Source organism: Prinia subflava, chromosome 21 (genome assembly GCF_021018805.1).
Source record: "Prinia subflava isolate CZ2003 ecotype Zambia chromosome 21, Cam_Psub_1.2, whole genome shotgun sequence".
In the NCBI taxonomy this organism is placed as follows: Eukaryota; Metazoa; Chordata; class Aves; order Passeriformes; family Cisticolidae; genus Prinia; species Prinia subflava.
The window spans coordinates 3,103,931-3,125,901 of record NC_086267.1 but is presented as its reverse complement, the minus strand read 5'-3'; the positions used below and the strand labels follow the sequence as shown (position 1 = coordinate 3,125,901).

At 39.7% G+C, this 21,971-nt stretch overlaps 1 protein-coding gene across 4 annotated transcripts in view; it reads right to left on the bottom strand.

Annotated features, from left to right (window-relative positions):
• The window catches only part of VPS13D (vacuolar protein sorting 13 homolog D), a 94,226-nt gene that overhangs the window by 29,192 nt on the left and 43,063 nt on the right, over positions 1-21,971 (bottom strand). For all 4 annotated transcript variants that reach the window (XM_063417483.1, XM_063417485.1, XM_063417484.1 and 1 more), the window contains 19 exons: positions 21,497-21,744; positions 20,649-20,840; positions 19,967-20,093; positions 19,345-19,487; positions 18,405-18,535; positions 17,981-18,156; positions 17,775-17,898; positions 16,964-17,199; positions 16,117-16,225; positions 15,352-15,512; positions 14,899-15,007; positions 13,966-14,145; positions 13,586-13,702; positions 13,117-13,266; positions 12,815-12,964; positions 11,896-11,992; positions 10,189-10,337; positions 7,611-7,745; positions 7,109-7,276 (listed from right to left, as the gene is read on the bottom strand). In XM_063417483.1, the coding sequence (XP_063273553.1) occupies positions 7,109-7,276; positions 7,611-7,745; positions 10,189-10,337; positions 11,896-11,992; positions 12,815-12,964; positions 13,117-13,266; positions 13,586-13,702; positions 13,966-14,145; positions 14,899-15,007; positions 15,352-15,512; positions 16,117-16,225; positions 16,964-17,199; positions 17,775-17,898; positions 17,981-18,156; positions 18,405-18,535; positions 19,345-19,487; positions 19,967-20,093; positions 20,649-20,840; positions 21,497-21,744 (2,902 nt within the window). The remainder of the gene's footprint in view (positions 1-7,108; positions 7,277-7,610; positions 7,746-10,188; positions 10,338-11,895; positions 11,993-12,814; positions 12,965-13,116; positions 13,267-13,585; positions 13,703-13,965; positions 14,146-14,898; positions 15,008-15,351; positions 15,513-16,116; positions 16,226-16,963; positions 17,200-17,774; positions 17,899-17,980; positions 18,157-18,404; positions 18,536-19,344; positions 19,488-19,966; positions 20,094-20,648; positions 20,841-21,496; positions 21,745-21,971) is intronic.

Below are 21,971 nucleotides of genomic sequence, written 5' to 3'. Positions count from 1 at the left end.
TGGTGCCAAACAATTAAGGCTTATGGGGCAAAGAAAGAATTCAAAGCAAATGAAAACTCGACTTTGGACTGCTTGTTCCTTCTAAGCCAGATGCATGAAGCACACAGCATGGAAATAAGGTTTAAGTAATCTTTTAAAGTCTTTTTAAGCTCTTGGCACTGCCTGGTTCTCTAAGGACATCCCAAAAGGATAAATACACAATTATGATCTGAGTCCAAACATTCCATTGTAATTCTAGCATCAGAGAATGGTACATCTACAAATATTATTGACTGAGCAAAGCAGAACATTCCAAGATGGGATGTTAAGGGAGAAAGTGATGAAATTAAATACAGATCACTTAAAACTTCTGTGCAAACCTCACAATGAACTGTGTTAAAATCAGAAATCCCAGAACTTATTTGGTTCTCTTCTTTGCTTTGCAGAACTAATTTAGAAAGGAGTTCAATCCTTCGTGGTCATTTGTGTTGTAGCAACATCAATAAAAATCCCTTTTATTTCCCACAACTCTACGACCTCTTAAAGGTATTTTAGAGGAAGCCAATTTCTATGCTGATGTCTGTCAGTAAATGGCAACAGTTTCAAATTGAGCATTTACCAATGGAGGCAAAAAATCCTCACAGTGTACATGTTCCAGGCTAAGGAGACATATATACATGCTGTTAGGATTTGTGGTTAAAAAACTTCATCCTCAAACCTTGCTGCTATTCTTTAGAAAATGCAAAAATCAAAAAGCCCTGCCGGATTCTTGGATATACACAAGGACTGGGTGCAGTGGGACAGATAAATTTGTCCAGTAAATTCTGCAGTTCTGCTTTTACTGCAGTGTCTCAGGTTGACATGTAATGTATTTCTGTGACTTACCATAAAAATAACTTTTAGAGCAGCTTCTTTACTCATCAGTACACACACTGTTATAGAGTGGAAGCAGTATATATTGGATTTTACAAACTGGCCATCAGTATGCACAGACAACAAACACAGCTTCCTCCCTTCCTTCCACTGAGGTCAATGGTGTGTTATACTGGGACTAAAAAGCGAAATGCTTTTATTTGAAAACATAACAGGTGTTTATTTGGCAGCTTTCAAAGGGGGCTACTGGTCTGAAGCTGTTCCCCAAAATACTTCTGCCATGTCTTTGGTCAGTCTCTTAAGAACTACTTGGGGCATTTTAGCAGGCAAGATTGTGAATTCTTAAATTCTTCAGTTAAATTTACATGCTCTACACTTTTACACTTTCCTTTACATCAAATCAACTTTTCTATCCAGTCCTAACCAGACAGGACAGCTCAGGCTGAGCCCCCAAGGCATTTATAACCCAGCCAAGCTGGCGAGCAACAAGCCCTGGCACTCCGACCAGCACCAACACAATCTTAATTTAGAAAATACTAAATCAGCAAAAAGCGATAATCAGCTTCTCATTTTCAGAGCAACATCAACTTTGACCCTCTCCAAATTACTGACAACCGCGAGGAGCCGCCGGCTTTTCCCACCGCACAAACGTGTTCCTTGAGATTCCCTGCAGCACTCCCCACCCCTGGCTATGCCGCACGAAACGAAAGGAGCTTTAATTAGCTCACATCCCATCGTTAACTGAGCTTCCTAATGCATCCTGACAGGGGCTGCTGGCGGCCGCGGGGACCCCCGAGGGGCCGGGGCTGATTAGCCGGGTGTCCCCGGGGAGCCGCCCCGCCGTGCCCCGGCAGCGGGGTCGCTTCCCCGGGGAGCCGCAGCAGCAGGTGCCCGCTGGCGATAGTTTTGTGTTACAGGGCTGAATGAGTGATCCCTGCAGGAACCGCCGGCTGTTTGCACAGACACAGAAGGCAGTCAAAAGTCCACAGCGTGAACTTGGAATGACCCCAATCGCGGAGTCACTGGCGGGTTCATCTGGAGGACAACTGTGCTTTATTAAACAACTAATACTCTTAACAGATAATTCCCCTCCCCCAAGCCTTAACTCTTACCAAGCCTGAGGGTCTTCGTGTTTGTTTATTTTTTGGGAATGGAATTATTTGCCCTTCTTCAGCTCCTGCCTTAAACCCCACAATAAACTGAAAAACAGCAAAAGCCTGAAGAGATCCAGTACCTTGAGCTAACAGGTAACAACGAAATATTCAGACAGGCCACATTAGGTTTGGTTTTAACATCATCTTTACCACCTCTCTTGATTCTGATTCCAAAAGCATTTCCATCTGCACTGACTGCAGCACTTAGGCTCTTTCCAGACAATTTCTTTTTCTGCCATGACCATCTGTGACCACACTTGGGATCTGAAAGAACCTCCTGTTTAAAAACTAACAGGCTCTCCATGTTCTATTAGATATTTTGAAGGGAAGCCCATGCAAGCACATGAATTGGACCTGCCATCGTGTCTGTGTGTGAATAGTGAACAATTCTGAGCTGTTTGGATCTCCTGGAACAGCTTTGGCCTTCTCCCTTGGACACAGAAACATTTTCACTCCTCAGGGATACACAGTGAAGGAACTTCAAGTTTAACTCTGTACTACTTAACATTTTCTACTCAACTCTCTAACTTTAAATACACAGTAGGGAGGTGCAGTCAGCCATTTATCATGACTGAAATTACGAATTTCAAACCCATACCCCATTTTTTCTCCTTCAGATGCTAATGGTGATATATGGGATAGATGTGCCTGTCCACCTGACATGTAACCACTCAAAAACTGCAGGTTAAAACTAAATTTCATTTCATCTATGATAAACGCTTATTTCCAGTGTCACAGTTTATGACTTGGCAACTCTTTGCATATCTCATTTTAAATTCTCCTTTGCTCACTGAATTCTCCAATGAGTCAGCAAAACGGGAACAGTCCATTTTATTTTACAGAAAAATCAGCTGGTAAACCCCTTCCAAATGAAGCTCCATGTTACAGGGCTCTCACTGTCAACTGAGTAATTTCTCCAGGGTAAGGCTAATTCAAAGCTGCCACTAACATGTCAGTTTGCTTTTGCATGGGGTACATTTAGGACATTAAATTCACATTAAACCAGTTCTTCCCATAGAATATATCACCATTTCTGTTCAATTTACCCACAGCCATTTCTCCACGTAAAAATACACTGGAGTAAAGGGAGTTCACTTTGTGAAAGAAAGGCTGAATTTAAACCAAATTGAGAAGGAAACTTTTCACCTAGATGCTGGCCACACACGTTTTATCCCATGGTAGAAATTAAACCCAGGACGAATAAAATAATACTTCAAACTTCTAAAAGATGATCCTTTACCCTAAAACCTCTTTCAAAGATACTAATTACATATACCAGATGTTCTGCACATTAAAACTGACACTTTCCACGGCTTTTGATTGCCACTAATTGGTCATAAAACTTGCTGTCTTTTCAAACTGGCAGGAAATGGGGAAATGGCCTCATCTGTAATGTTCCTTCAGTACTCAACATTTCTGCCTGGGAATTTCAATTGCTTTCCACCTCATAATCTGCACGTTTTGACACAGATTCTCACTGTACTCATTGCTTATCTGTGGATGAAATGCAAGTTAAACTGAAGATGATCTCCAGTGCCACCTGGACAGGTTGCAGGAGCCTCCATGCTACACTGGGAAAGATAAAGATTACGCTGAAGAAAATGCAGAAAAAGCTACATTTGACCCAAATTGTATAAATCCCTTTTGGAATAGAAAAAAATTATGGTAAATGCTGCTATATCTCACTACTTCAATACCTCTTGGTAAGTTTTGGCGCTTCTGGAAGGAAGCCTGTCTCCCAGAACCCTGTGTGCTTCCCAAAAACCTAACAGGGAAATGCAGCTGTGACTGATGGTTTACCTTTCCTTAAGAAGCCTAATTACACTGGAAAATTCTAATTTCAATATGAAAATTAAGCTCTTTCATGAAGTTCATTGAATTCTTTTTCTCAAGAGGAAGGGATGTACACACCAATTATTTCCATCCTATATCCTGAGCTCAGAGTCATAACAGCCACCCTACTATGTGCTCATAATTTGTAAAAAATGAGAGAATTCATGGTAGAAATAGAAAAAAATCAGGCACATTAAACACAGTATAGACAAGTTGTGAATCTTTTCAATGCTTTACCACTTTCACTATATCAGCACAACACCTATTTGCCAGTAATAGATACAACCACACTTAATTTTCCATTTGGAGAACACAAGCTACAGAACAGTTTTGTTCAGCTGCTAATTCAGTGTTCAATATTCATTTCTAATTGAAACACATCTGAAACAGGAACAATTTAGGATTTAGTTCCATCATGCCTAACGGGGGAATAAAAAAAAGTGTGGATGCCAAGAATGTGAGACATTTCTACGCATATGGCAACTATAGAAGGCTCCATTCAGAGGGAATGAAATTCCCTCTGGTGTCTATATTTAGGATCAAAGAACTTTTTAAAATACAGAACTTGGAATCTCCAAGGGATAAAAAATACAAAACTGTCTGTAGTGAACTTTATTTAACCTAAGGGTTTGTGCCAATTTAAATACACTGCAGCTCTCCACTTGAAAGAAGGCATTACCCACTGCGTGCTCTGAAATGCATGGAAAAGCCATTACAGGGATAATCAGCACAACTATAAAATAGAAAAGCAATAAAATGACAAAACCAGATACAACTCCAATAGCTTACTTCTCGATTCAGTTGAGCAGTGTTACTTTTAAAGCCATGATTACAGTATTACTCTTTGTTTATCTATCTACTCACACCTTAATAGCTAACTCATCTTAAAATCTAGGATAGATTTTTATTTTAGACACTTCATAAGTCAGGTAGTCAAACAACCTCAATGGAGATTTTTTCCAGCCCTCAGTGCCTGTGCAGGACACAGGCTCCACTGGTTTTAGTTACCAGATCCAGAATAAGCTGCAAAGACAAGAGCCCTCTGTGGCACAGCTGAATCAGGTGAAAATTTATGCAGTGAAAATATACTCAAAAATACCTTCCCAGAGCACCAACAGCAAGATAAAAATGACCTATTGTTTCAGTTTTGTTTCTCTTGACTAACTCAAATTGGTTTTTTCTCTCCACATAATTTTCTTTATCAATTCTTTACATATCCTAGACAACTCATAAGGCACACACAAGGTAGAACAGAAAGTAAAAGAGAAATTCCTATATTGTACCATGAACATAACACACCCCAAACTGTACTTGAAATGGCAATTTTTTTATCATATGGACATTCCTGGCTTAGTTTTTGAGCAGACTTAAATGCCTAAAAGTGTGCATAAGGAAGAATTCAACCTGACTATTTGAGCCTTTTTTACCATTGTTTTCTAAGCAGCAGAATTAAGATTCAACCTTTGGAAGGAGGACTCAAGGAGCTCCACAATGTACTACTAAGCCTTCTTAAATTATGGATTTCTCTCTTTTTTCCAAAAGGACAAATACATAAACCACACAAAAAGCTTTGAAAAGGGAACTGTGTGAGACCTGCATCACAGAGACATTTCTGATATATCAAGGAGAAAGAAAAAAATACCTGGGAAGACAAATAAATAGTACATGGGGTGATTTTCAAAGGTATAAATGGGAAGCAGGCACTCAGCTCCTGTTGAATTTTGAAAGGAGCTCAGCATTCAACTGCCCTTCTGCCTTTGAAAATCTTCCTTCACAAACCCCTTGGTTACAAATGACTCCAAAGTTCAAAGCATGACCTTGCCCTTGTGGGAAACAGAGGAAGGCTCGTGCCTTTTAAAGGAAGATTTATGGGACTGTTGTTGCAGATGTGACTGCGATGAGGAAACAACACTTTATAGAAAGGAAACTCTAAAGAAACACACTCTATTGGGTGGAGTGGATGGGTCACCAGAGACCACAACCACGATGACAAAGCATGGACAAAAGCGCTCCTCTGCAGATCCAGCTGCCTTCCAGAAGCTCAGCAAGTCTTCCACCACACTGCTTGTATTTGCAGTGCTGAGAATCACCTACTAGGAGATTAAGGCAGGAGTATCAATGTAGTATTTTGTTTGAATTTCTCAAAATTGTGCAAAATAGGCTAATGCTGCAAACAAGGTAATTATGACACAGAATGTGCAAGTCATGTTTCCTCATGGTTCAGCTCTCTGGGTCAGATCCAATTTGCACTTGGTGATGGTCTAGGTTTGATGTTAGTCTTGAGTTCTCTGTAATTATACAGACTCTGCACTTCACATCTTCTGAATTACCTTTTTTCACTAAGGAGGGGAAAAAGCAGATTTCCTTGTATACAAATAAGTGAGAAAGGTTGTTAAAGGATGAACCATGACAATACACACGTCCAAAGTTACCCATTAGGAAAATGATGATAATGAGAGAAAGTAGAGAATTTTCACCAAACCAAACTTACCAACATGTCCTTGTGTCAAAAAAGCATTATTGCAGTTGTATGCATGAAGGGGTTCATGCCAACACTCCATGTATGTAATAAAACATTTCAAGAACATCTTTGCTAAGGATCAAGTACAGCATCAACCAGGATCCAAACTGCTTCCTATTCCTGACTCCTGTCTCAGATCACCCCTCTCTTGGGCACTAAATACAGTTATTTTCACTGATATAATGGAATTCTCTCCCATGTTATCAGGAAGGACAAAACAATGTTCACCATGCAGAGACTTTGGAATTAAACTACAAATAAATAAAAGCAATCCCTTATGCTATGTGGCACAAAAGCCTCAAACCTCAAGTGTCAGCATAATAATTGCTATTCACATCAGCTTTATCACTTCTCAAAAATAACAGCTAACAACTCCTGTAATACTAAATAACCCCTTAAATACTCCACCTTTCTCTAGTGCTCTCTCTCTCTATGTAGATTATATACATAATTTAATGCACTTTTGTTCATTTGCATGTAGAACCAAATTATTTCTCACTTTGGTTAACTGTTGATTCAACTTGCAAGTATCTGTACTGCAATAACAGGGCTTTGAGTGGTCTATGACTCCTCAGGCATTCCTGGGATGTACAAAAAGCATTTAACAAAAACAAAATCTACACTCCAAACACCATTTTTACTAAACAAACAGGACATAAAGCACTTTAAGCATGGTCAATAGTTCTATTGGACTTCTTGCCTCTTTTTTGCTTATTGTTATAGCAAAATTTAAAGTCACAATTTTTACCTTTGCAGCAGAGTTTGATACTCCATGAGTGACATTTCTGATGAGACCACCCACATTGCCATACTTTATAAGTCCAGTAACACCTTCTGAAACATCATTCAGCAGGCCCATAGGGTTGCCAAGGAAATCCACAGAACCTAGAATCCTTGCTGCCTGACTCAGCAGCTCCTGTAAAATCAAGAGGAAGAGTGAAGTATTTCTTATGGATCACATTAACACCAGTAAGGTTGATGGAAAAAAAAAATCCCACCCACAACAGAAGCTTATGCCAACCCAGGTAGGTCTACTAGAGAAATCAACACACAAATACCAGGAAAATTAACACCAGTTTCATGTTAAAATGTAGTGTATTCTTAGAATTCTTCCAGGATACTACTTCTCCATCTACCAAAGAAGCAACACAGCACTAAAATTTAATAGTCAGGAAAGACATCCTCGGTGGAGAACTCCTCAAGCAAGAGAAGTTCAACCTTTGCCATGACAAAATCTCTGTCCCACTGACCTCCTGGAAGTGTTTCAGAATGTCATTAATGATGAACTCCTGAGTTTCGTACGGATGGACCCGAGTGAAAGGATCCAGATTAATCACAGCATCTTCAAACCGGATCAGAGGGAACCCCAGGGTGCTTTTCAATGCCTGAGTAAATAAAAGATATTGCCATTGTAATTCTTCTCTCTGCTTCTCATTCCCAGCATCCTTTAAATGGGTAACAAACCAAAATTCTCTGAAGCTGCTGGAGTTCTCTACCACTGCAGAGTGGACACTGATACAGAGAGCAGTCACCCACAAACCTTTTAATTCTAAGCATTGATAACTCCTTAGCACTGTGTTTCTTCAATAACTCAAGAGTCACTAAGTTTCCAATGCAATGTTTCCCACATTTGATAGGAATATTTCAACCCAAAATATGTCTAAGATTGCATATATAACTTTGCTATATTGTTCTAATGTTCAATTAAACTCCAGACCTAAATTAATTTCCTTGACAAAACTGGCCATTTTCCACCCTGCTGAACTTCTGTGAAGGGATTAAGTGTCAGGATGAGCTGGAATAACATACATAATTTCCTGTAAGCCTGAGGCTCATTTCTTAACATTATGTGGTCTAAAGAAATTCTTTAAACTAGCTTTTCCCATTATTTTTCAAGGAAGAAAATGAAAACTGTAATCAGCTCATAGGCCATCTGTACTGTGTACAATTTATACATTAAAAAACACATTTAAGGTGGACAAGCTATACATCTAAATATAGACAGATGTAAATAAAATAATTTTGAAAAAAAAAAGAAGAAAATTGATTTTTTAAGATAGAAAAGGGCCCCTTCTTCTTCAGGTCTTGATAATGGCATCTGCACACTCACCAAGAAGGCAGGAAGCTTCACAGTGATGTTTTATCTTTACACATTAATCACCAAAGCTGCCTGGTATAAGGAACATGAGTTTTTGTGCCATCTGCAGGCAATTAAGGCAAGTTACAGGTCTGAGTTAAGCTTGCAAGTAAGAAAGGAGGTATTTATTTTTCCAGTAAATGGATGACCAACCAGAGTAGTCCTCATTATTCACTTGGGTAGGAAGTAATTTCCTGTTTAACTATCAGATATTATATAAGGCAACTTTGTTAATACTGGTACCTAATAAAAATAATCTGTCTACACCAAATTACCAGACAGCCACGTCCAGGCCAAAAACATTAGAGGTACTTAGAAAAACTTCCACAAAGGCTCTACTGTGATAATTCTCTCCCTCCTACCCTGAACTCTCCTGTGCTACAGAACTGAATTGAACTCTTTCTGTGAAAGTCAATATACAGAATATGCAGGCACTGTTAACATTATGGGGAAAATTTAAATGCCAAGTTTTCTCTTGGGAATGCTGCTGGCAGCTGCCAAGATGGATCCGTGTGCAATCCTATCCCAAGAGTGGAAGGAAATCCAAACAGAACAATGCACAGTGCTGGGCTCCTAAAGGCACTCACCTCTTGCTCTGCTCCCTCAGTCTGCATTTACAATGCATTTACAATGCATTTACAATGCATTTACAAGGGGTTTCATGCTGAAGATCAAGTGCAACCACATATTCAGGACACTGCTGCTGTATTTAGTGGTAGGGAATATCCCAGCCAGCCATAGAACTGTCCCCAGCACAAGGATTCAGTAAAAAGAATCCAAGAATGTAGGACTGGAGATCTGGCTCATCCTGGTAAGACTCCAGGACAGACATTCATTACACAACACTGAACTTCTTTAGAAGCTTGCTCATCATGGTGTCCTTAATATCAAGGATAAAAAAGCCCAGCTGGTGTCTCAGTTTTGGTTTTTTGAAAAGGCAGCAGCTCAGTTCCTCCACAACAGAGAGAGTTTTTTATGGTTTGGTTGGTTGGTTTTGTTTCAACTCTCCCACCTTGGAGAGAAGTAATTGCCTTAGCTCAGAGAGAACTGGAGTATTTCTGACTGAAATGTTAAATTAATCATTTTTGAAGTGGCAACTGACTGCTGCCACTTTATTGAGTCCAGGAAGGTTCTAATACACGATCTGGGAACTCTGGATTTCTGTTCTGGCCATAATCTGCAATCCCTGGTTCACTTACCAACTGTGCCAGGTTATGACATATGAAAGAGAACAGACTTCCCACCTATTTTTAAAGTCCATACCCAATCTCAGTTCACTTTAAGTTTTGACTATATTGCACACTGGTCATGCAAACTCTCCAGTTCCAATGAAACAACATTTTTTGGATGAAAACACTCAGAGTTGTCCTGTATTTCTGTTCTTTAAGTTGAAAAATTTTTTATTTCACCGTAGTAATTCCCTTTAAGCTCTTTACACTTCCACTGTTGTAACTAAAGTCCTTTGTAAAGCCATTAGGTCCAGTTAGCTGTGTGAAATTACAAAAATGAAGGATGGACTGTTACAGAAGAGACTGGAAATTATGCTAATTAAATATCAGAAATTGTTGGAACTTCTATTTTTTTAACTTGGATAAGGCAAGAGTAAATGGAAACTGAAAGTATCAAAGTGTCCATTTATTCCCTTTTCCTCTTTTTTACTGGAAGCCCACTCTGGGAATGCACTGGTGTACCTTGAGATCCAAAGGCAGCTTGTTGGAAGTGAAGACACTCAACTTGATTTGAGGCATACTGATTTTCAGATTTTCAAAGTAGTATCGTTTCTGTGCTCCGCCTTGTTCAACAACCTTCTCATGGAGGTTCTCATCATACTTCTCAACCTCTGCATCCAGACAAAACACAGGAATTAGAACCAATTAAAGATAAATAAATATGGGGTTAGGAATGCACACTCTGTTAAGAGTTAAGAGTCCTCTACACAAATAAAAAGTATGTGTGACTGCTGGTGTAGCCAGCAAAATTACTCATGCCTTGTGACACGAGGTTGACCTCTGAGGCTCAAGAATTTTTGTCAGATCTTTCTGCATCTCTAAAACCTGTTATTTGAGCTTTTAATCTCACTTCTAATTTCTCTTTATCAGCACACAGAAACAAAGAGATAACACATGACTCTGCAATGTTCCTACTAGGCATTCATGCTCTTACAGTCTGTTTTCCTCTCTCTACTCTCATGTAATTCCTTACACACTTAACTAGGAATATAATGTACAAAGCAAGCTTTCAAATATTCACTATGCAATGGACAACATGCCTACATGGAAGACATTCAATAAATCCATTTATATGGAGGGTGACTCCAATTCAGCCCACATTAACAGGCTCATGTTATTTGTAAGAGCACCTGGGTGTTGCGAGGAAGCAGGGCAAAGAAAAAATATTACTAAGTCTTATGAACTCAAAACATGAACAAAACTTATGAACAATAAAACATGCTAACTGTAAATAAGAAAATTATTTTTGTCTGAATCTAGGATGATTTCAGTGGATAAACCACAAATAAAGTACAGTAATAAGGAAAACAAGAGCAAAAGGAACAGGGTAAACCAGAACAAAGGGGAGATTAATTAAAAGGCTTAGAGCAAAACTCGAAACTTTTACTTCTTCCTCATGATTAGAGATCTAAGTTTGTAAGTCCTCTGTGAAATGCAATCCTGTTATTTTTCCAGAGACAATTCAGAGGATACTGTGGATTAGCAAGACAGAACTCTGGAGCATCATTTGTAGGCTTGGCCCCATTTGGAATCATGCCAAAAATAGTTATTTTCCTGTTATAGTTATTATGTAACAGTGCACAGGCTACTACATAATACAAGTGACTTTTCAATTGGCATTCCAAAACAAACATTTCAGAAAGCTTCCAAAGCACAGACAAACACTAAAATAGGAGGATTAGAATAGCATCTGTGAGATCAGAAGATTGAAAAGGTCTGTCTTGCCTCAGTGAATGAAAGAAAACTTACATTACCATTAAAACTAGGGCTATGGATGCCAACACAAAGGTCAGACAAAATTTTCTTGCAGTGAAGCAAGAGGAACTGCCCAAGGAATAAATTAACACAGCTCCCACTTCTAGCCCTGGGTTAAATAAACAAACTCAACAAATCACTAAACAAAGTGGCTTGCTAAATTAATAACACAATTTCTTTTATCCCAGTTCAGATGAATCCAGATACAGGAACTGAAAAGGAATACTGAACTTCTTCCAGAGACAGGCTGTACTCATCACCTGAGTTCTGCACAGGCACAGCACCCATGAACAGCTCCACAGGGGCCACAGAGCCCAGAGTGTGCTGGTGTTTTCCACTTATTTTATACACAAAGATCATAATCACAAAGATCAGGTACATTGTAAAACTGGGCTGTGCAATTTTATACCACACCTGATTCCGACTGGTCGTAACCAAAGAAACTCAGCAGCTTCAGAAGGAGTTTCTCCTCAATTTGAACTGTGAACTTTCGGGCAGTGATCATCAGATGCTACAGAGATAGAAAAGTCTCAGTTTACACCATTAACACCAGAAATATAATCCATGTAAGCTGTTAAAAAGGACAACGTGCTCTATTTCAGTGGAATATTTTCACTTCCATGGATTTGTAGCAAGACTCCCACCTTCAAAATGTAGGTAGCTTTGGCAGCTTTCTTCACTTCAAGTTATCTACAACTAGAGATGATTATTTCAATTCTCTGGGAGGCGTTGTGCTTTATTACCTAATCCTAACACTTCAAAATCTTAGCTGCATTTCCAACACTTTGGAAAATCAGCTGCTTTTCAAAACAGTCATAATACATGCGTGAAGATTCCAAGTGAGAAAGCAAGTCTTGACAACCAACCTGGTTTTGCCCTCACAGTTGGTGGATAAATTTACAACCAACGTTTCCAAAAGGCTGCAGTGCACAGAACAGGGTTTATGCAGCAAGATAACAGCTTATCAGAGAGAATTTATAACCTTGTACTCAACTCCTGAAGAGCAAAACACAGATATTTTGGTTCACTGTGCTACAGCTCTCAGGAGAGAATAACAGCCTTGAAAAGTAAGGTCACAGACATGGACAGACAGGAGTCTGGAGTGATCTGTCACATTTTTTAACATATTTATTACCCTGCTCATCACTCTACTGTAGCTTTAAACACCACAAACATGAGAAGGTGGACACTGTGCCCTTTAAGCTTCAGAACTGATTCAACAAAGTGTATTTCACAAACCACTGAATTCAGATTGCAAGTAAAAATTAAGAACAGGAAAGGTCATTTAAGCAAAATAATACCTATGTTACACAAACAAGACATTGTGGTTTACCTTGTATATATCAGTCAGTGCATTTTTACTGGGGAATTTCATGGCATTGACTTGCACAGCAGGCCCAGGGTCCAGGGGCTCGTTCTCACTCATCCTGGGTGTCAGAAAGAGCATAAAAGGCCGTGTGGTGCCAATAAGTTGGTTATCCACCTACCAAATGGACGGAAAACAGAATTGAAATTCCAGTGATATTTAGGAATTAAAATCTCAGTCACAGCTCCAAACATTTTTCAAACCTATTATGACTCAAAAAACTGAAGAAGACTCACGAATAAATGGATTTGTTTCAAAATGGCAAATACCTGTATATCATGCACACTGAGCTCTAGCACCTGACTGGTGGAGAGCTGAGTGTAGTGGACATTAATTCTGGTGAGGCTTGCAAACACAAGCTCTTCAGGGACTTTGTTGACCAAAGACAATCCTATTCCACCTTCCAGTTTCACAAGCACCTGAGAAAAGAAGGGGAAAAAACTCACCACTGAAACCAACACTGAAAAACTTGAGATAGCAAATACACATTTCTGCGAAGAAATTATATCTTTAGGATCATCTCCAGAGAGACTGAGCAGCTCATTGACAATTAGTCTTAGAATCAAGAGGATTAAGGCATATTAACCCAATTTATAAGAACAAGAAGTTGCAGCAGGAAAATCTAAAGTTTATAACACAAGGTCATCATCAGGAGAGGTTACTGACCATCACCTCACTCCTGAAATCTAGAAAGGAAAATTAAAACGGAAAAGACAAGTAGTAGTTGCCATATCTTACTTCTAGCTCCTGTTCTGTGTCTGGGTTTTTGAACCTGCGCAGATCTTGTTCCGTGACTGGAAGTTCTTCTCCTTCACTGAACGAACGATCGTTTCTACGTTGGTTAAAATCAGTGATCTGAAAACAAATAAATTACTGCAATGATCCCTTTCATATGCATAAATAACAGCTACACTGTCCTATCTTAGCAAATTATCTTTTTGAAAAATTAAGGACAAGAAGAACTTTTGTAGTAACTTCATCTGGCTTATGATATTCCCATCCTCTATGTCATTATAAAGGCAGCTTTTCATAAGGATTTAAAGATGTAATACAGAAAAAGAGTATTTCCAGTGTAAGTGAAGAATGGGACTAGATTCCAGTTAATAAGGGACTGTCACCTGCAGAACTCTGGTTGGCCCATCTGGGATGACTCTCACAGCCAGCACGCCTGAGCCAGGCCTCATCTTTTGGTTTGTGAACTGCTGTTCAGGTGGAACTGGCCCCAAAAGTTCCAGTGAGTTATCAGGACCTAGAACAACTTCAGCTCCATCATGAAGACCCTGTATTCCTCCCTTTGCCTGGAGAAAGAAAAAAGAGTAAAGGAAGAAAATTAAGTAATTAAGTGATAGGTAAATAACTATTTAGGTAGATAACTATTTACATATATTATTTTAAAACTGTATTTTCTTCAGAACTAAAAGAAGAGCAGTCCAGCAGCATTTTACTTGATATTATTAAGGTTTCTGCTAACTCATATTTAATCAGTTGGCAGTTAAAAGAAATAGTCAAGACTGATAATTAAGTAATTGATAATTAGGTGGGTAATTGATAATTAAGTAGGAATTAAGTATTCCCACTGCATGTTTAAAACTGAAGCTGTTACATCATCAAGGGACATTGGAAAGTCCTTCCCGGAAAGTTCTCCAAAATGATAGGAAGCTTTTTAAAAGATGAACCTTAGACCTGAAAACGTAAATCCTTACTTAGTCAGCAATATTATCTAAAGACAGCAATACAGAGCTTTTTTGGTTGCTTCAAGTAGTAACCTACTACACTGCAGGGATTCGACCACAAAATGATCAACGTAATATCGTAGTACTAACAAAAATACTGTTCTGGTTTCTAATTAATAGTGCAAGATCTTTAATTATTTGAAACTAGTAAAAACATTCAAATATAAACTTAACACATAAGCTGTTGCACAAGTTTGCTTTACTCTGTATTCTGCACTTGCCTCAAAGCTTTTAGTTCACTTCAATACTCAGCCCAAATGACTCTGTCAGCTACACCAGCCACAAACACAACAGGTTCACTGCAAAACCAGCACTGACCTGCACAACGAGCCCGTGGATGCCGCAGGTCAGCTTCCCATCCCGAAAGCTCCACGTCTGCGTCGTGCTGCGCCGCCGGTCCGGCCTCCGCAGCATCAGCGGCTCGAACCTGCAGGGGAGGAAGCCCCAGAGCTCACAGGATGCACCTCACAGGTTTTACTCTGCACTTGTGTTAATGCTGAATGTTTGTTTTGCCCCATGTCATTTTTCTAATCTCTCTTCTGAAGTGTTCTGTCGACAGTCACCTGCTGAAAAGGCACCAGCCATCTTTTACACCTATTTCCAAGTCATACAGGTGATCATGAGATTATTTTATACAGCTAGATAAAATCCAGCTCTTTCACATGCCTTCAGAACGATGTCTTTCCGTATTCAGAGAATATCCTGTTAAGTATGTTTTCAAAGACATTGTTAGAAACCCCCACCAGTTCCTGAGGATCTGTATTCCAGTACCTGTTATCTGTGACAGCTGCCAGGCCTGCGATATCCAGAATCATACTGGAGTCCTCGGAGCGAGGAGAGGGTTTGTGGGGGTTATGAGGAACTGAAGAACCTTCATGGCAAAGCATTCCTGAGTCCGTCATCCTCCAGAGCTGGGATCGCTTTCCTGGCTCCTGTTACAGACAAATTCAACGTTTAAATACAGTACAGAGCAAACATTTCGTTCTGTTTTGCCATCAGAGGCTTTGAATTATGTAATTCCTGGAATGACTTGTATATATTTAACTTCAGAGCCCTGAATTAGAATTAGGAGCTAGACTGAACTCTGATATTCAGTGAATACACAACAGCAGCTAGATGCAGAGCTGCATTTAAAAGCTGTTTGTTCATCTCAGCAATATTTAACACAGTTTATATTCCTAAGAGCTCCAGAAACAGACGACTTGGGTTACAATACCCCTGAAAAAAAAAGCATCTCCTACCTTGTGACTTCATGAGAATATCCAACACACAACTACCACATTCTGTTGTCTTGGAGGCATTTCCAACCTGCCTTGCTACTTTATTCTAATTCCCTTTTCTGTCATCTTTACCCCTACAAAAGTCTTATACAGAAGCACCACCACAATTCAAAACAACCTATCCCTTTGGGGTCTTTCTCTACCCTTTAAAAGTTAGAGCTTTTTTTCTGTAATGTTGTCCTACTCTCAGCATATGATTTTATTTCTGCACATAGCAACAGTATTATAAAAACAAAAGTCAGATGTGCTCTGGTACCTTCTTTTTCAGCAGAACTCGTTGAGTCTTTGGAGAAACATCAAGGACAAGCTCTGCATTTGCAGCATCCTTATTTGAAGTCACTGGTCTCACACTTGGCTCCTGTGACCTGTAACACCCAGAAAACAGCATCATGTTTGTTCAGAGCAGCATCTCCTCTTGTAGCATGAATCAGATCTGCACCAAAATTCACACTGGAGGTTTACACTTCCAATACAGCCCATCAGACTAACATTTATAGTTGGGGCTTTTCCCCTCTTGTTAGGAATTACCAGGGCAAGCTGGTAACTTGAGTACATTCTTAAAAGGGGCTTTGATTTCTCACTCAAACTAGGAACTTCACAGGCAGAACAGATGAATTAAAAGACAGTTTTCTACCTCATACTGAGGAAAGTACCAAAGCCCTGTATCAGTCTCCCAGAGCTGTTTTCAGTAGCTTATAAACTAGTGCAAGCTTAAACCTCACAGGCTTGTTGTAAATAGGTGTGACTTGTGATAAAGAGCCCTTTATACACCAAAAGACATTGAAGTCCCCAGAGGGAGACCCAAACATCCCAACTCTTCCAAGACCACACAGTGGGGTCACAGCAGATGACAGATGCTTAATCCCTCTCATTGTGTGATGGAATAAACAATGTCAAGCTGCACCTCTAAAGCAAAGGTACTATGTCCAAATGAGGTAAAATACACAAATTACTGACAGCCAGACAACTTCTGAATTTGGCGTTTCTTCTGCTAGCTACATGGTAGACAAAAGTTTAACTCCATGTGAAAAACCATAATTTGATATTAATTAATTAAAGCTTAATGTATTAAAAATATTTCCATCAAATATATAAACAATTACCCTGAGAAAGTGTATGTAGCAGCAATATAGATGAAGTTTTCATAGTAAAGCTGTTTGCTGTCCTGGAAGTCATTCATGCAGCACACAACTTCTGAGGAGCCTGCTCCTTTCACAGTCAGCGTGATGAAGGGAGGCAGGATGGGCTCATCCCACGCATAATCCAGAGAGGTCATGGGCTTCACATCAGTGGAGAGCCTGGGCTCTACCACCCCGTGCTGCTTAAACACAACTGGCACCTGTAAATCAGCAAGGAGGAGCTTGTTCATACAGGAATTGTTCATCAGACTTTTTGCTATTATTTGCTCATTTAACAGGAGTTGATGACTGAAACGTGTTCAGATCACTTCTTTTCCCCCCCTCCTCAGTCATTTCCATATGCATATTCTTCCCTTCAGGTCTCAAGTAAATAGAGTCTTAAAGGGATTAGAAACATCATCTTTGCTTTTATCTGTCATCTGTGGTTCAAAATGTCTGCAGGCCCATGGAGCATGTCAAACCCTACTAATCTAAATTATGAGACCAGAACAGATTAAATAGCATCCCTCTCACTGGTAATACTTCTCTTCCTTGCAAGACTTTTAAAGCACTCATGAAAGCCACAATGTTACCAGTATTATTTGAAAAAGATGAAGTTGTGAACTACCAATTTGTACTAGAACTTCAGAAAATTACAATTATCACAGACAAATACACAGACTTTTGTTTTATTTCATTACACAAGTTAGTCAGCTCCCACTTCTAACAAATACAGAAGAATGACTTTTTTTACTAAAAAAAGTAAAGGTAAAAACGTGGGGTTTGGTTCTTTTACCTTGGAAAAATTGTCAATGCGGAAAGGCGGCGGTAACTGGTCGGTGTCGCTGAACGCAATGCGGTACGTGGCTCCTTGAAGGGTGATTTCTACTCTTAAAAAGTAACATTTCCCCAGGGTGTCCCTGAACAAAACACAGTGCAAGACAGGTAAACTTCTGATCTGCATTAAACAGCAGCTGCAGAGGATTTACAGGTCACAGCTACCTCATGTTAATGTGGAACGAATTGTTCTTGTTGACCTCGAAGCCCCCGGACCAAATGCAGTTTGGGACATCCATCAGCCTCACACACAAGAGCTGATCATAATCATTGCGTGGCCAGTGGAACACCACACTGGACCCAGGGAGGGTGGAGATGTAGCCGTCAGGATTGGATGTTCCCTAGGAACAGGAATTGGTAAATAATTGGTAAATAATCCCAGCTCTGAAAAATCCACTATGAACCCCTACACCTCAAAAATACAAACACAGCCGTTCTTCTGTCAGGTGAATGCTGCTGTTGGAATAATGAGAAAGATCCTCATAGCCAGCCAACAATGCTTTCTAGAACACTGGCTGCTCTTCTTGGTGAGCAGATGCTGTGACTAAGGACAGCACTATACTAAAAATCACCACCAGAAGTTTCTTACCCTGCCTCTGGCAAACTCCCGCTGAACAAAGGCGAGCTTGTAGCTTGATTTATTGTCCAGCAGGTACCGGGGAGCAAAGGTGACCATGCAGGTGTCAATGTAACGGCCCCTGCCTTTTTTAACATCAATACCTAGTAATAAAAACAATGTGAGGAAAGAGAAAGACAGTTGACACAATATCTTTTAGAGAATACAAGTTCTTTCTTCAGTTCCTGAGATGAAATTTTTGTGCCATACCACTGTCTTGAACTGGAACATTATTTTAAACAGTAAATGTAACCTTATGCTATTTGTTACCCTCTATTTCTTAAGTACAATTTAGATACTGAAGATAATTAAAGAAACCCAAAACAATTCCCAATCACAAGTACATCAATGCAAGTAATTATTTCACTTTTAAACATACAAAAATTCCTCAACAATCACTGCGGAGTAACTTCCAGATTCTCATTTAATTCCAAATTAAAACCTGCTAGTACTTTATGTGCACCAGGAGCACAAGGAATCCAGAAGCTGCACTCCTGCACCTCAGCCTATGCAGGCACCATAAAGCAAAACCCACAGAAGCAGCACACTGCTTAACAGTTACAGTACTCAACATAATCAGAGTAATGTTATGGGATTTAGAATGTACTTGGAATTAACATACAGTGGGAATAAAAGCACAGAGGCAGACAGAACAGTGTGACAATGTAGTTATTAACACTAAGTGATGAAATGTGAAATTAAAAATAACTGAAAATTGATTTTTAAGCTAATAAAGTTCAAAACAAAGATATAAAAATACTCAGAACACTATCTTTTGTTTAATGGTTTTCTCTGCCCCCTCAAAAGCCTTTAAGAAGACGTTTCTCTGCTGCAATTGTTCTGTTTGTGGTGTCACTGGCACTGTATCTCATTGGGTTCCAGAGGGTTTTCCAGTGTCCCCATCACCACCTACCAATGTTGTAGATGAGGCCTGGCCGGTTTCCGTGCTGGATCACCTTGAGGGCTCTGACACCACTGCCACCATCCAGGGAGAAGCCCTGGCACCAGCCAGGCATGCCCTCAGGATGGATTCCCTTTCCAACACGCATCGTGCAGCTAAGGGCAAGAAGAAAACACAAAGGTTTGGTCATTTAATTGAAGGATCAGGGAGCAACAGGATGCTGGTGATCAAACACATGCCCAGATAGAAAAAGAACATATAGATACAGATATCTGGATATAGAAGCATTTGAAGCCTTGATAAATCTCTTACTGAGTGACTCATTCTGCATTTCTGCCATAAGGCCTTTCAACACATTGGTGAGGAGTCAATGGCCATGTCCTGTAAAAAGCTTGGCAGTTTCTAGACTGATTAATCACAACAGCATTTGTGTGTCTTTTATCTTTGAAATTAAAAAAAAATTAAATTTTGAATAAATTGAGACACAACAGAATTGGCCAAGCAAGGAGCTTTCAGCAGGAAGCATCTAAGAATTCAGTGTGCTCAATGCAGTATTAAAAAACTTCATCATTTCACAGGTCATCTTAATACTTTCATCTTTGTAAAGTTCTGCCTGATTGCCCTTCTTACTTACAAGTTTGGCTGTTCTTTATCAGCATAACAGAAGAGCAGTGGGCTGAGGCTCCTAGCAAGCTCATGCTCCTCAAACTGACCAGCTGCATCTGTTTTTGCATTATCTTGTCTGAAGATAAGTGGCAAACCTTTAAATAAACACAGAAGAAAAGAATGTTAAACTACACATCACCTTTGTACAACTTAAAATGAAAACAGTAAAAATTTCCAATGAAGGAACCCAAGATATTTTTGTTTTAGTATTTTAGCCATTACTGTGCATGAATTCTCCTTCTAGTTCTTCATCTAAATCTTCTTAAAACAGCTGTTCATGGCTGCAGGTCATGAGACTGGTCCTGAAAGTGCCAGTAGAAGTTCACACAGACTCACTGCAATTCACACCTGCTGCCTTCTCAAGGCGTTTCAGTCTTTGAAAACCACTAATTTTAACAGTGATCTAATATATACTGATTTATTGAAAGGTACAACACCTCATGTTTGAAAATCTGTAATACAGCAACCCAATGCCTAAGTTATCCGCTGTAACATGCATCAAATGGAAGCTGCTGGCACTATTAAAAATATAAATTCTTACAACCTTTATTCCCTTTAAGCAGCATTTAAAAGCTTTATTTGGCTAGAAAGCAAATCAAAACACCACAGGAAATCCCTATTTCCCACCTCATGATGACAACAGAACTTGCCTGTTTTGTTGATTAGCCAGTATGGAGCAGAAATGAGTATTTTGAGAGAGCCCTCAGCACGGCACACGATGCGGATGGTCAGGTTGAGCAGGCGCTTGTTGACGTCGTACAGCCGCATGCGCACCATGTAGTTCTGAGTCCCCGGAGGAATCAGCAGCTCTTTGCAGATTGGGAAGTTTTCTAGCAAGACCCCTATGGAACACAACAAAGAACAAAGCAGAGCTAAATAAAACATCATCCACACAAACACGAGTTTTTGATAAGCACTTAGGTTTTACATAGCTTGATCTCCCTAAGTATTTCATAGAGCTCACCCACCCTGATCAACTTGTAAATCTGCCCAGTATGGTAAATTTTGTCCTCATGAAGAAATGCCTCAATTTAAGTCACAAACAGCAAAACAAGTTCTGTAAGGGACCCTGCTTAGGGATAATTATTGCTTTAGGCATTACAGGTCTAGCCAGTGTTGAATAACTGCACATATACTCTCAACACAAATTATTTCTGTCAAAAAGAAAATGGAAAAACCACCCCAAATACTGGGAGCTTATTTGATTTATTCCTCTCTTTACCACTGTTCTCTCAAATTTCCACTGTCAGGGAAACAAGAAGTGAACAAGGAACATTCTAAGTGACAGCTGACAGATTTGGAGGAATGATGGCAATATTAGGTTGTTTTTTTTCCAGTGTGCTCACTTCATTATTAAAATTAAGAAGCCCTCCAACCCAATGAAATCACCACTTAAATGCTTTTTTATTTTCCCATTCTGTGCCATAATTCCTTGCAGAAACAAGCCTCCTGGAGGTGCAAGGAGGAGCAGCAAATGGTCCCTGAGCAGGAGCCTCACCGAGCTCAATGTTCTGGGCTGTGTCAGCCGTGTGCAAGGCGGCCTCTTTGCCGGGCTTCAGTGTCCCACTGATGGGCAAACCCTTCACGTAGAACTCCAGCTCACAGGGCAGCAGATTGCAGATCACCACCGTTGGCAGCAGGTAAATGGTATGCCCAGGCTGCCTGAAAATCTGCTTAGCACTGTCAGAGAATATGCTGGAAGGCATGTAATCCGGGTAGTTCTCTTTCTTTATGGCAACACAGAACCTGGGAATGGCGACATGTGTGATAGAAAAATTAAACTTTGTATTTCTGTATTGCACTAAGCCCTCAAAGGTACTCTGACTTCAGGATTGGTAAGAAAAACAGCATTTAGAGTTGTTCTCCACATAATCACTTCATAGGTTATTATGAAAAGGTATAGTGTATTTATGTCTGACATTAAGACAGCATAAGTTTTCTGATTTTAATCAAAGACTAAAGTTAATTCCCCA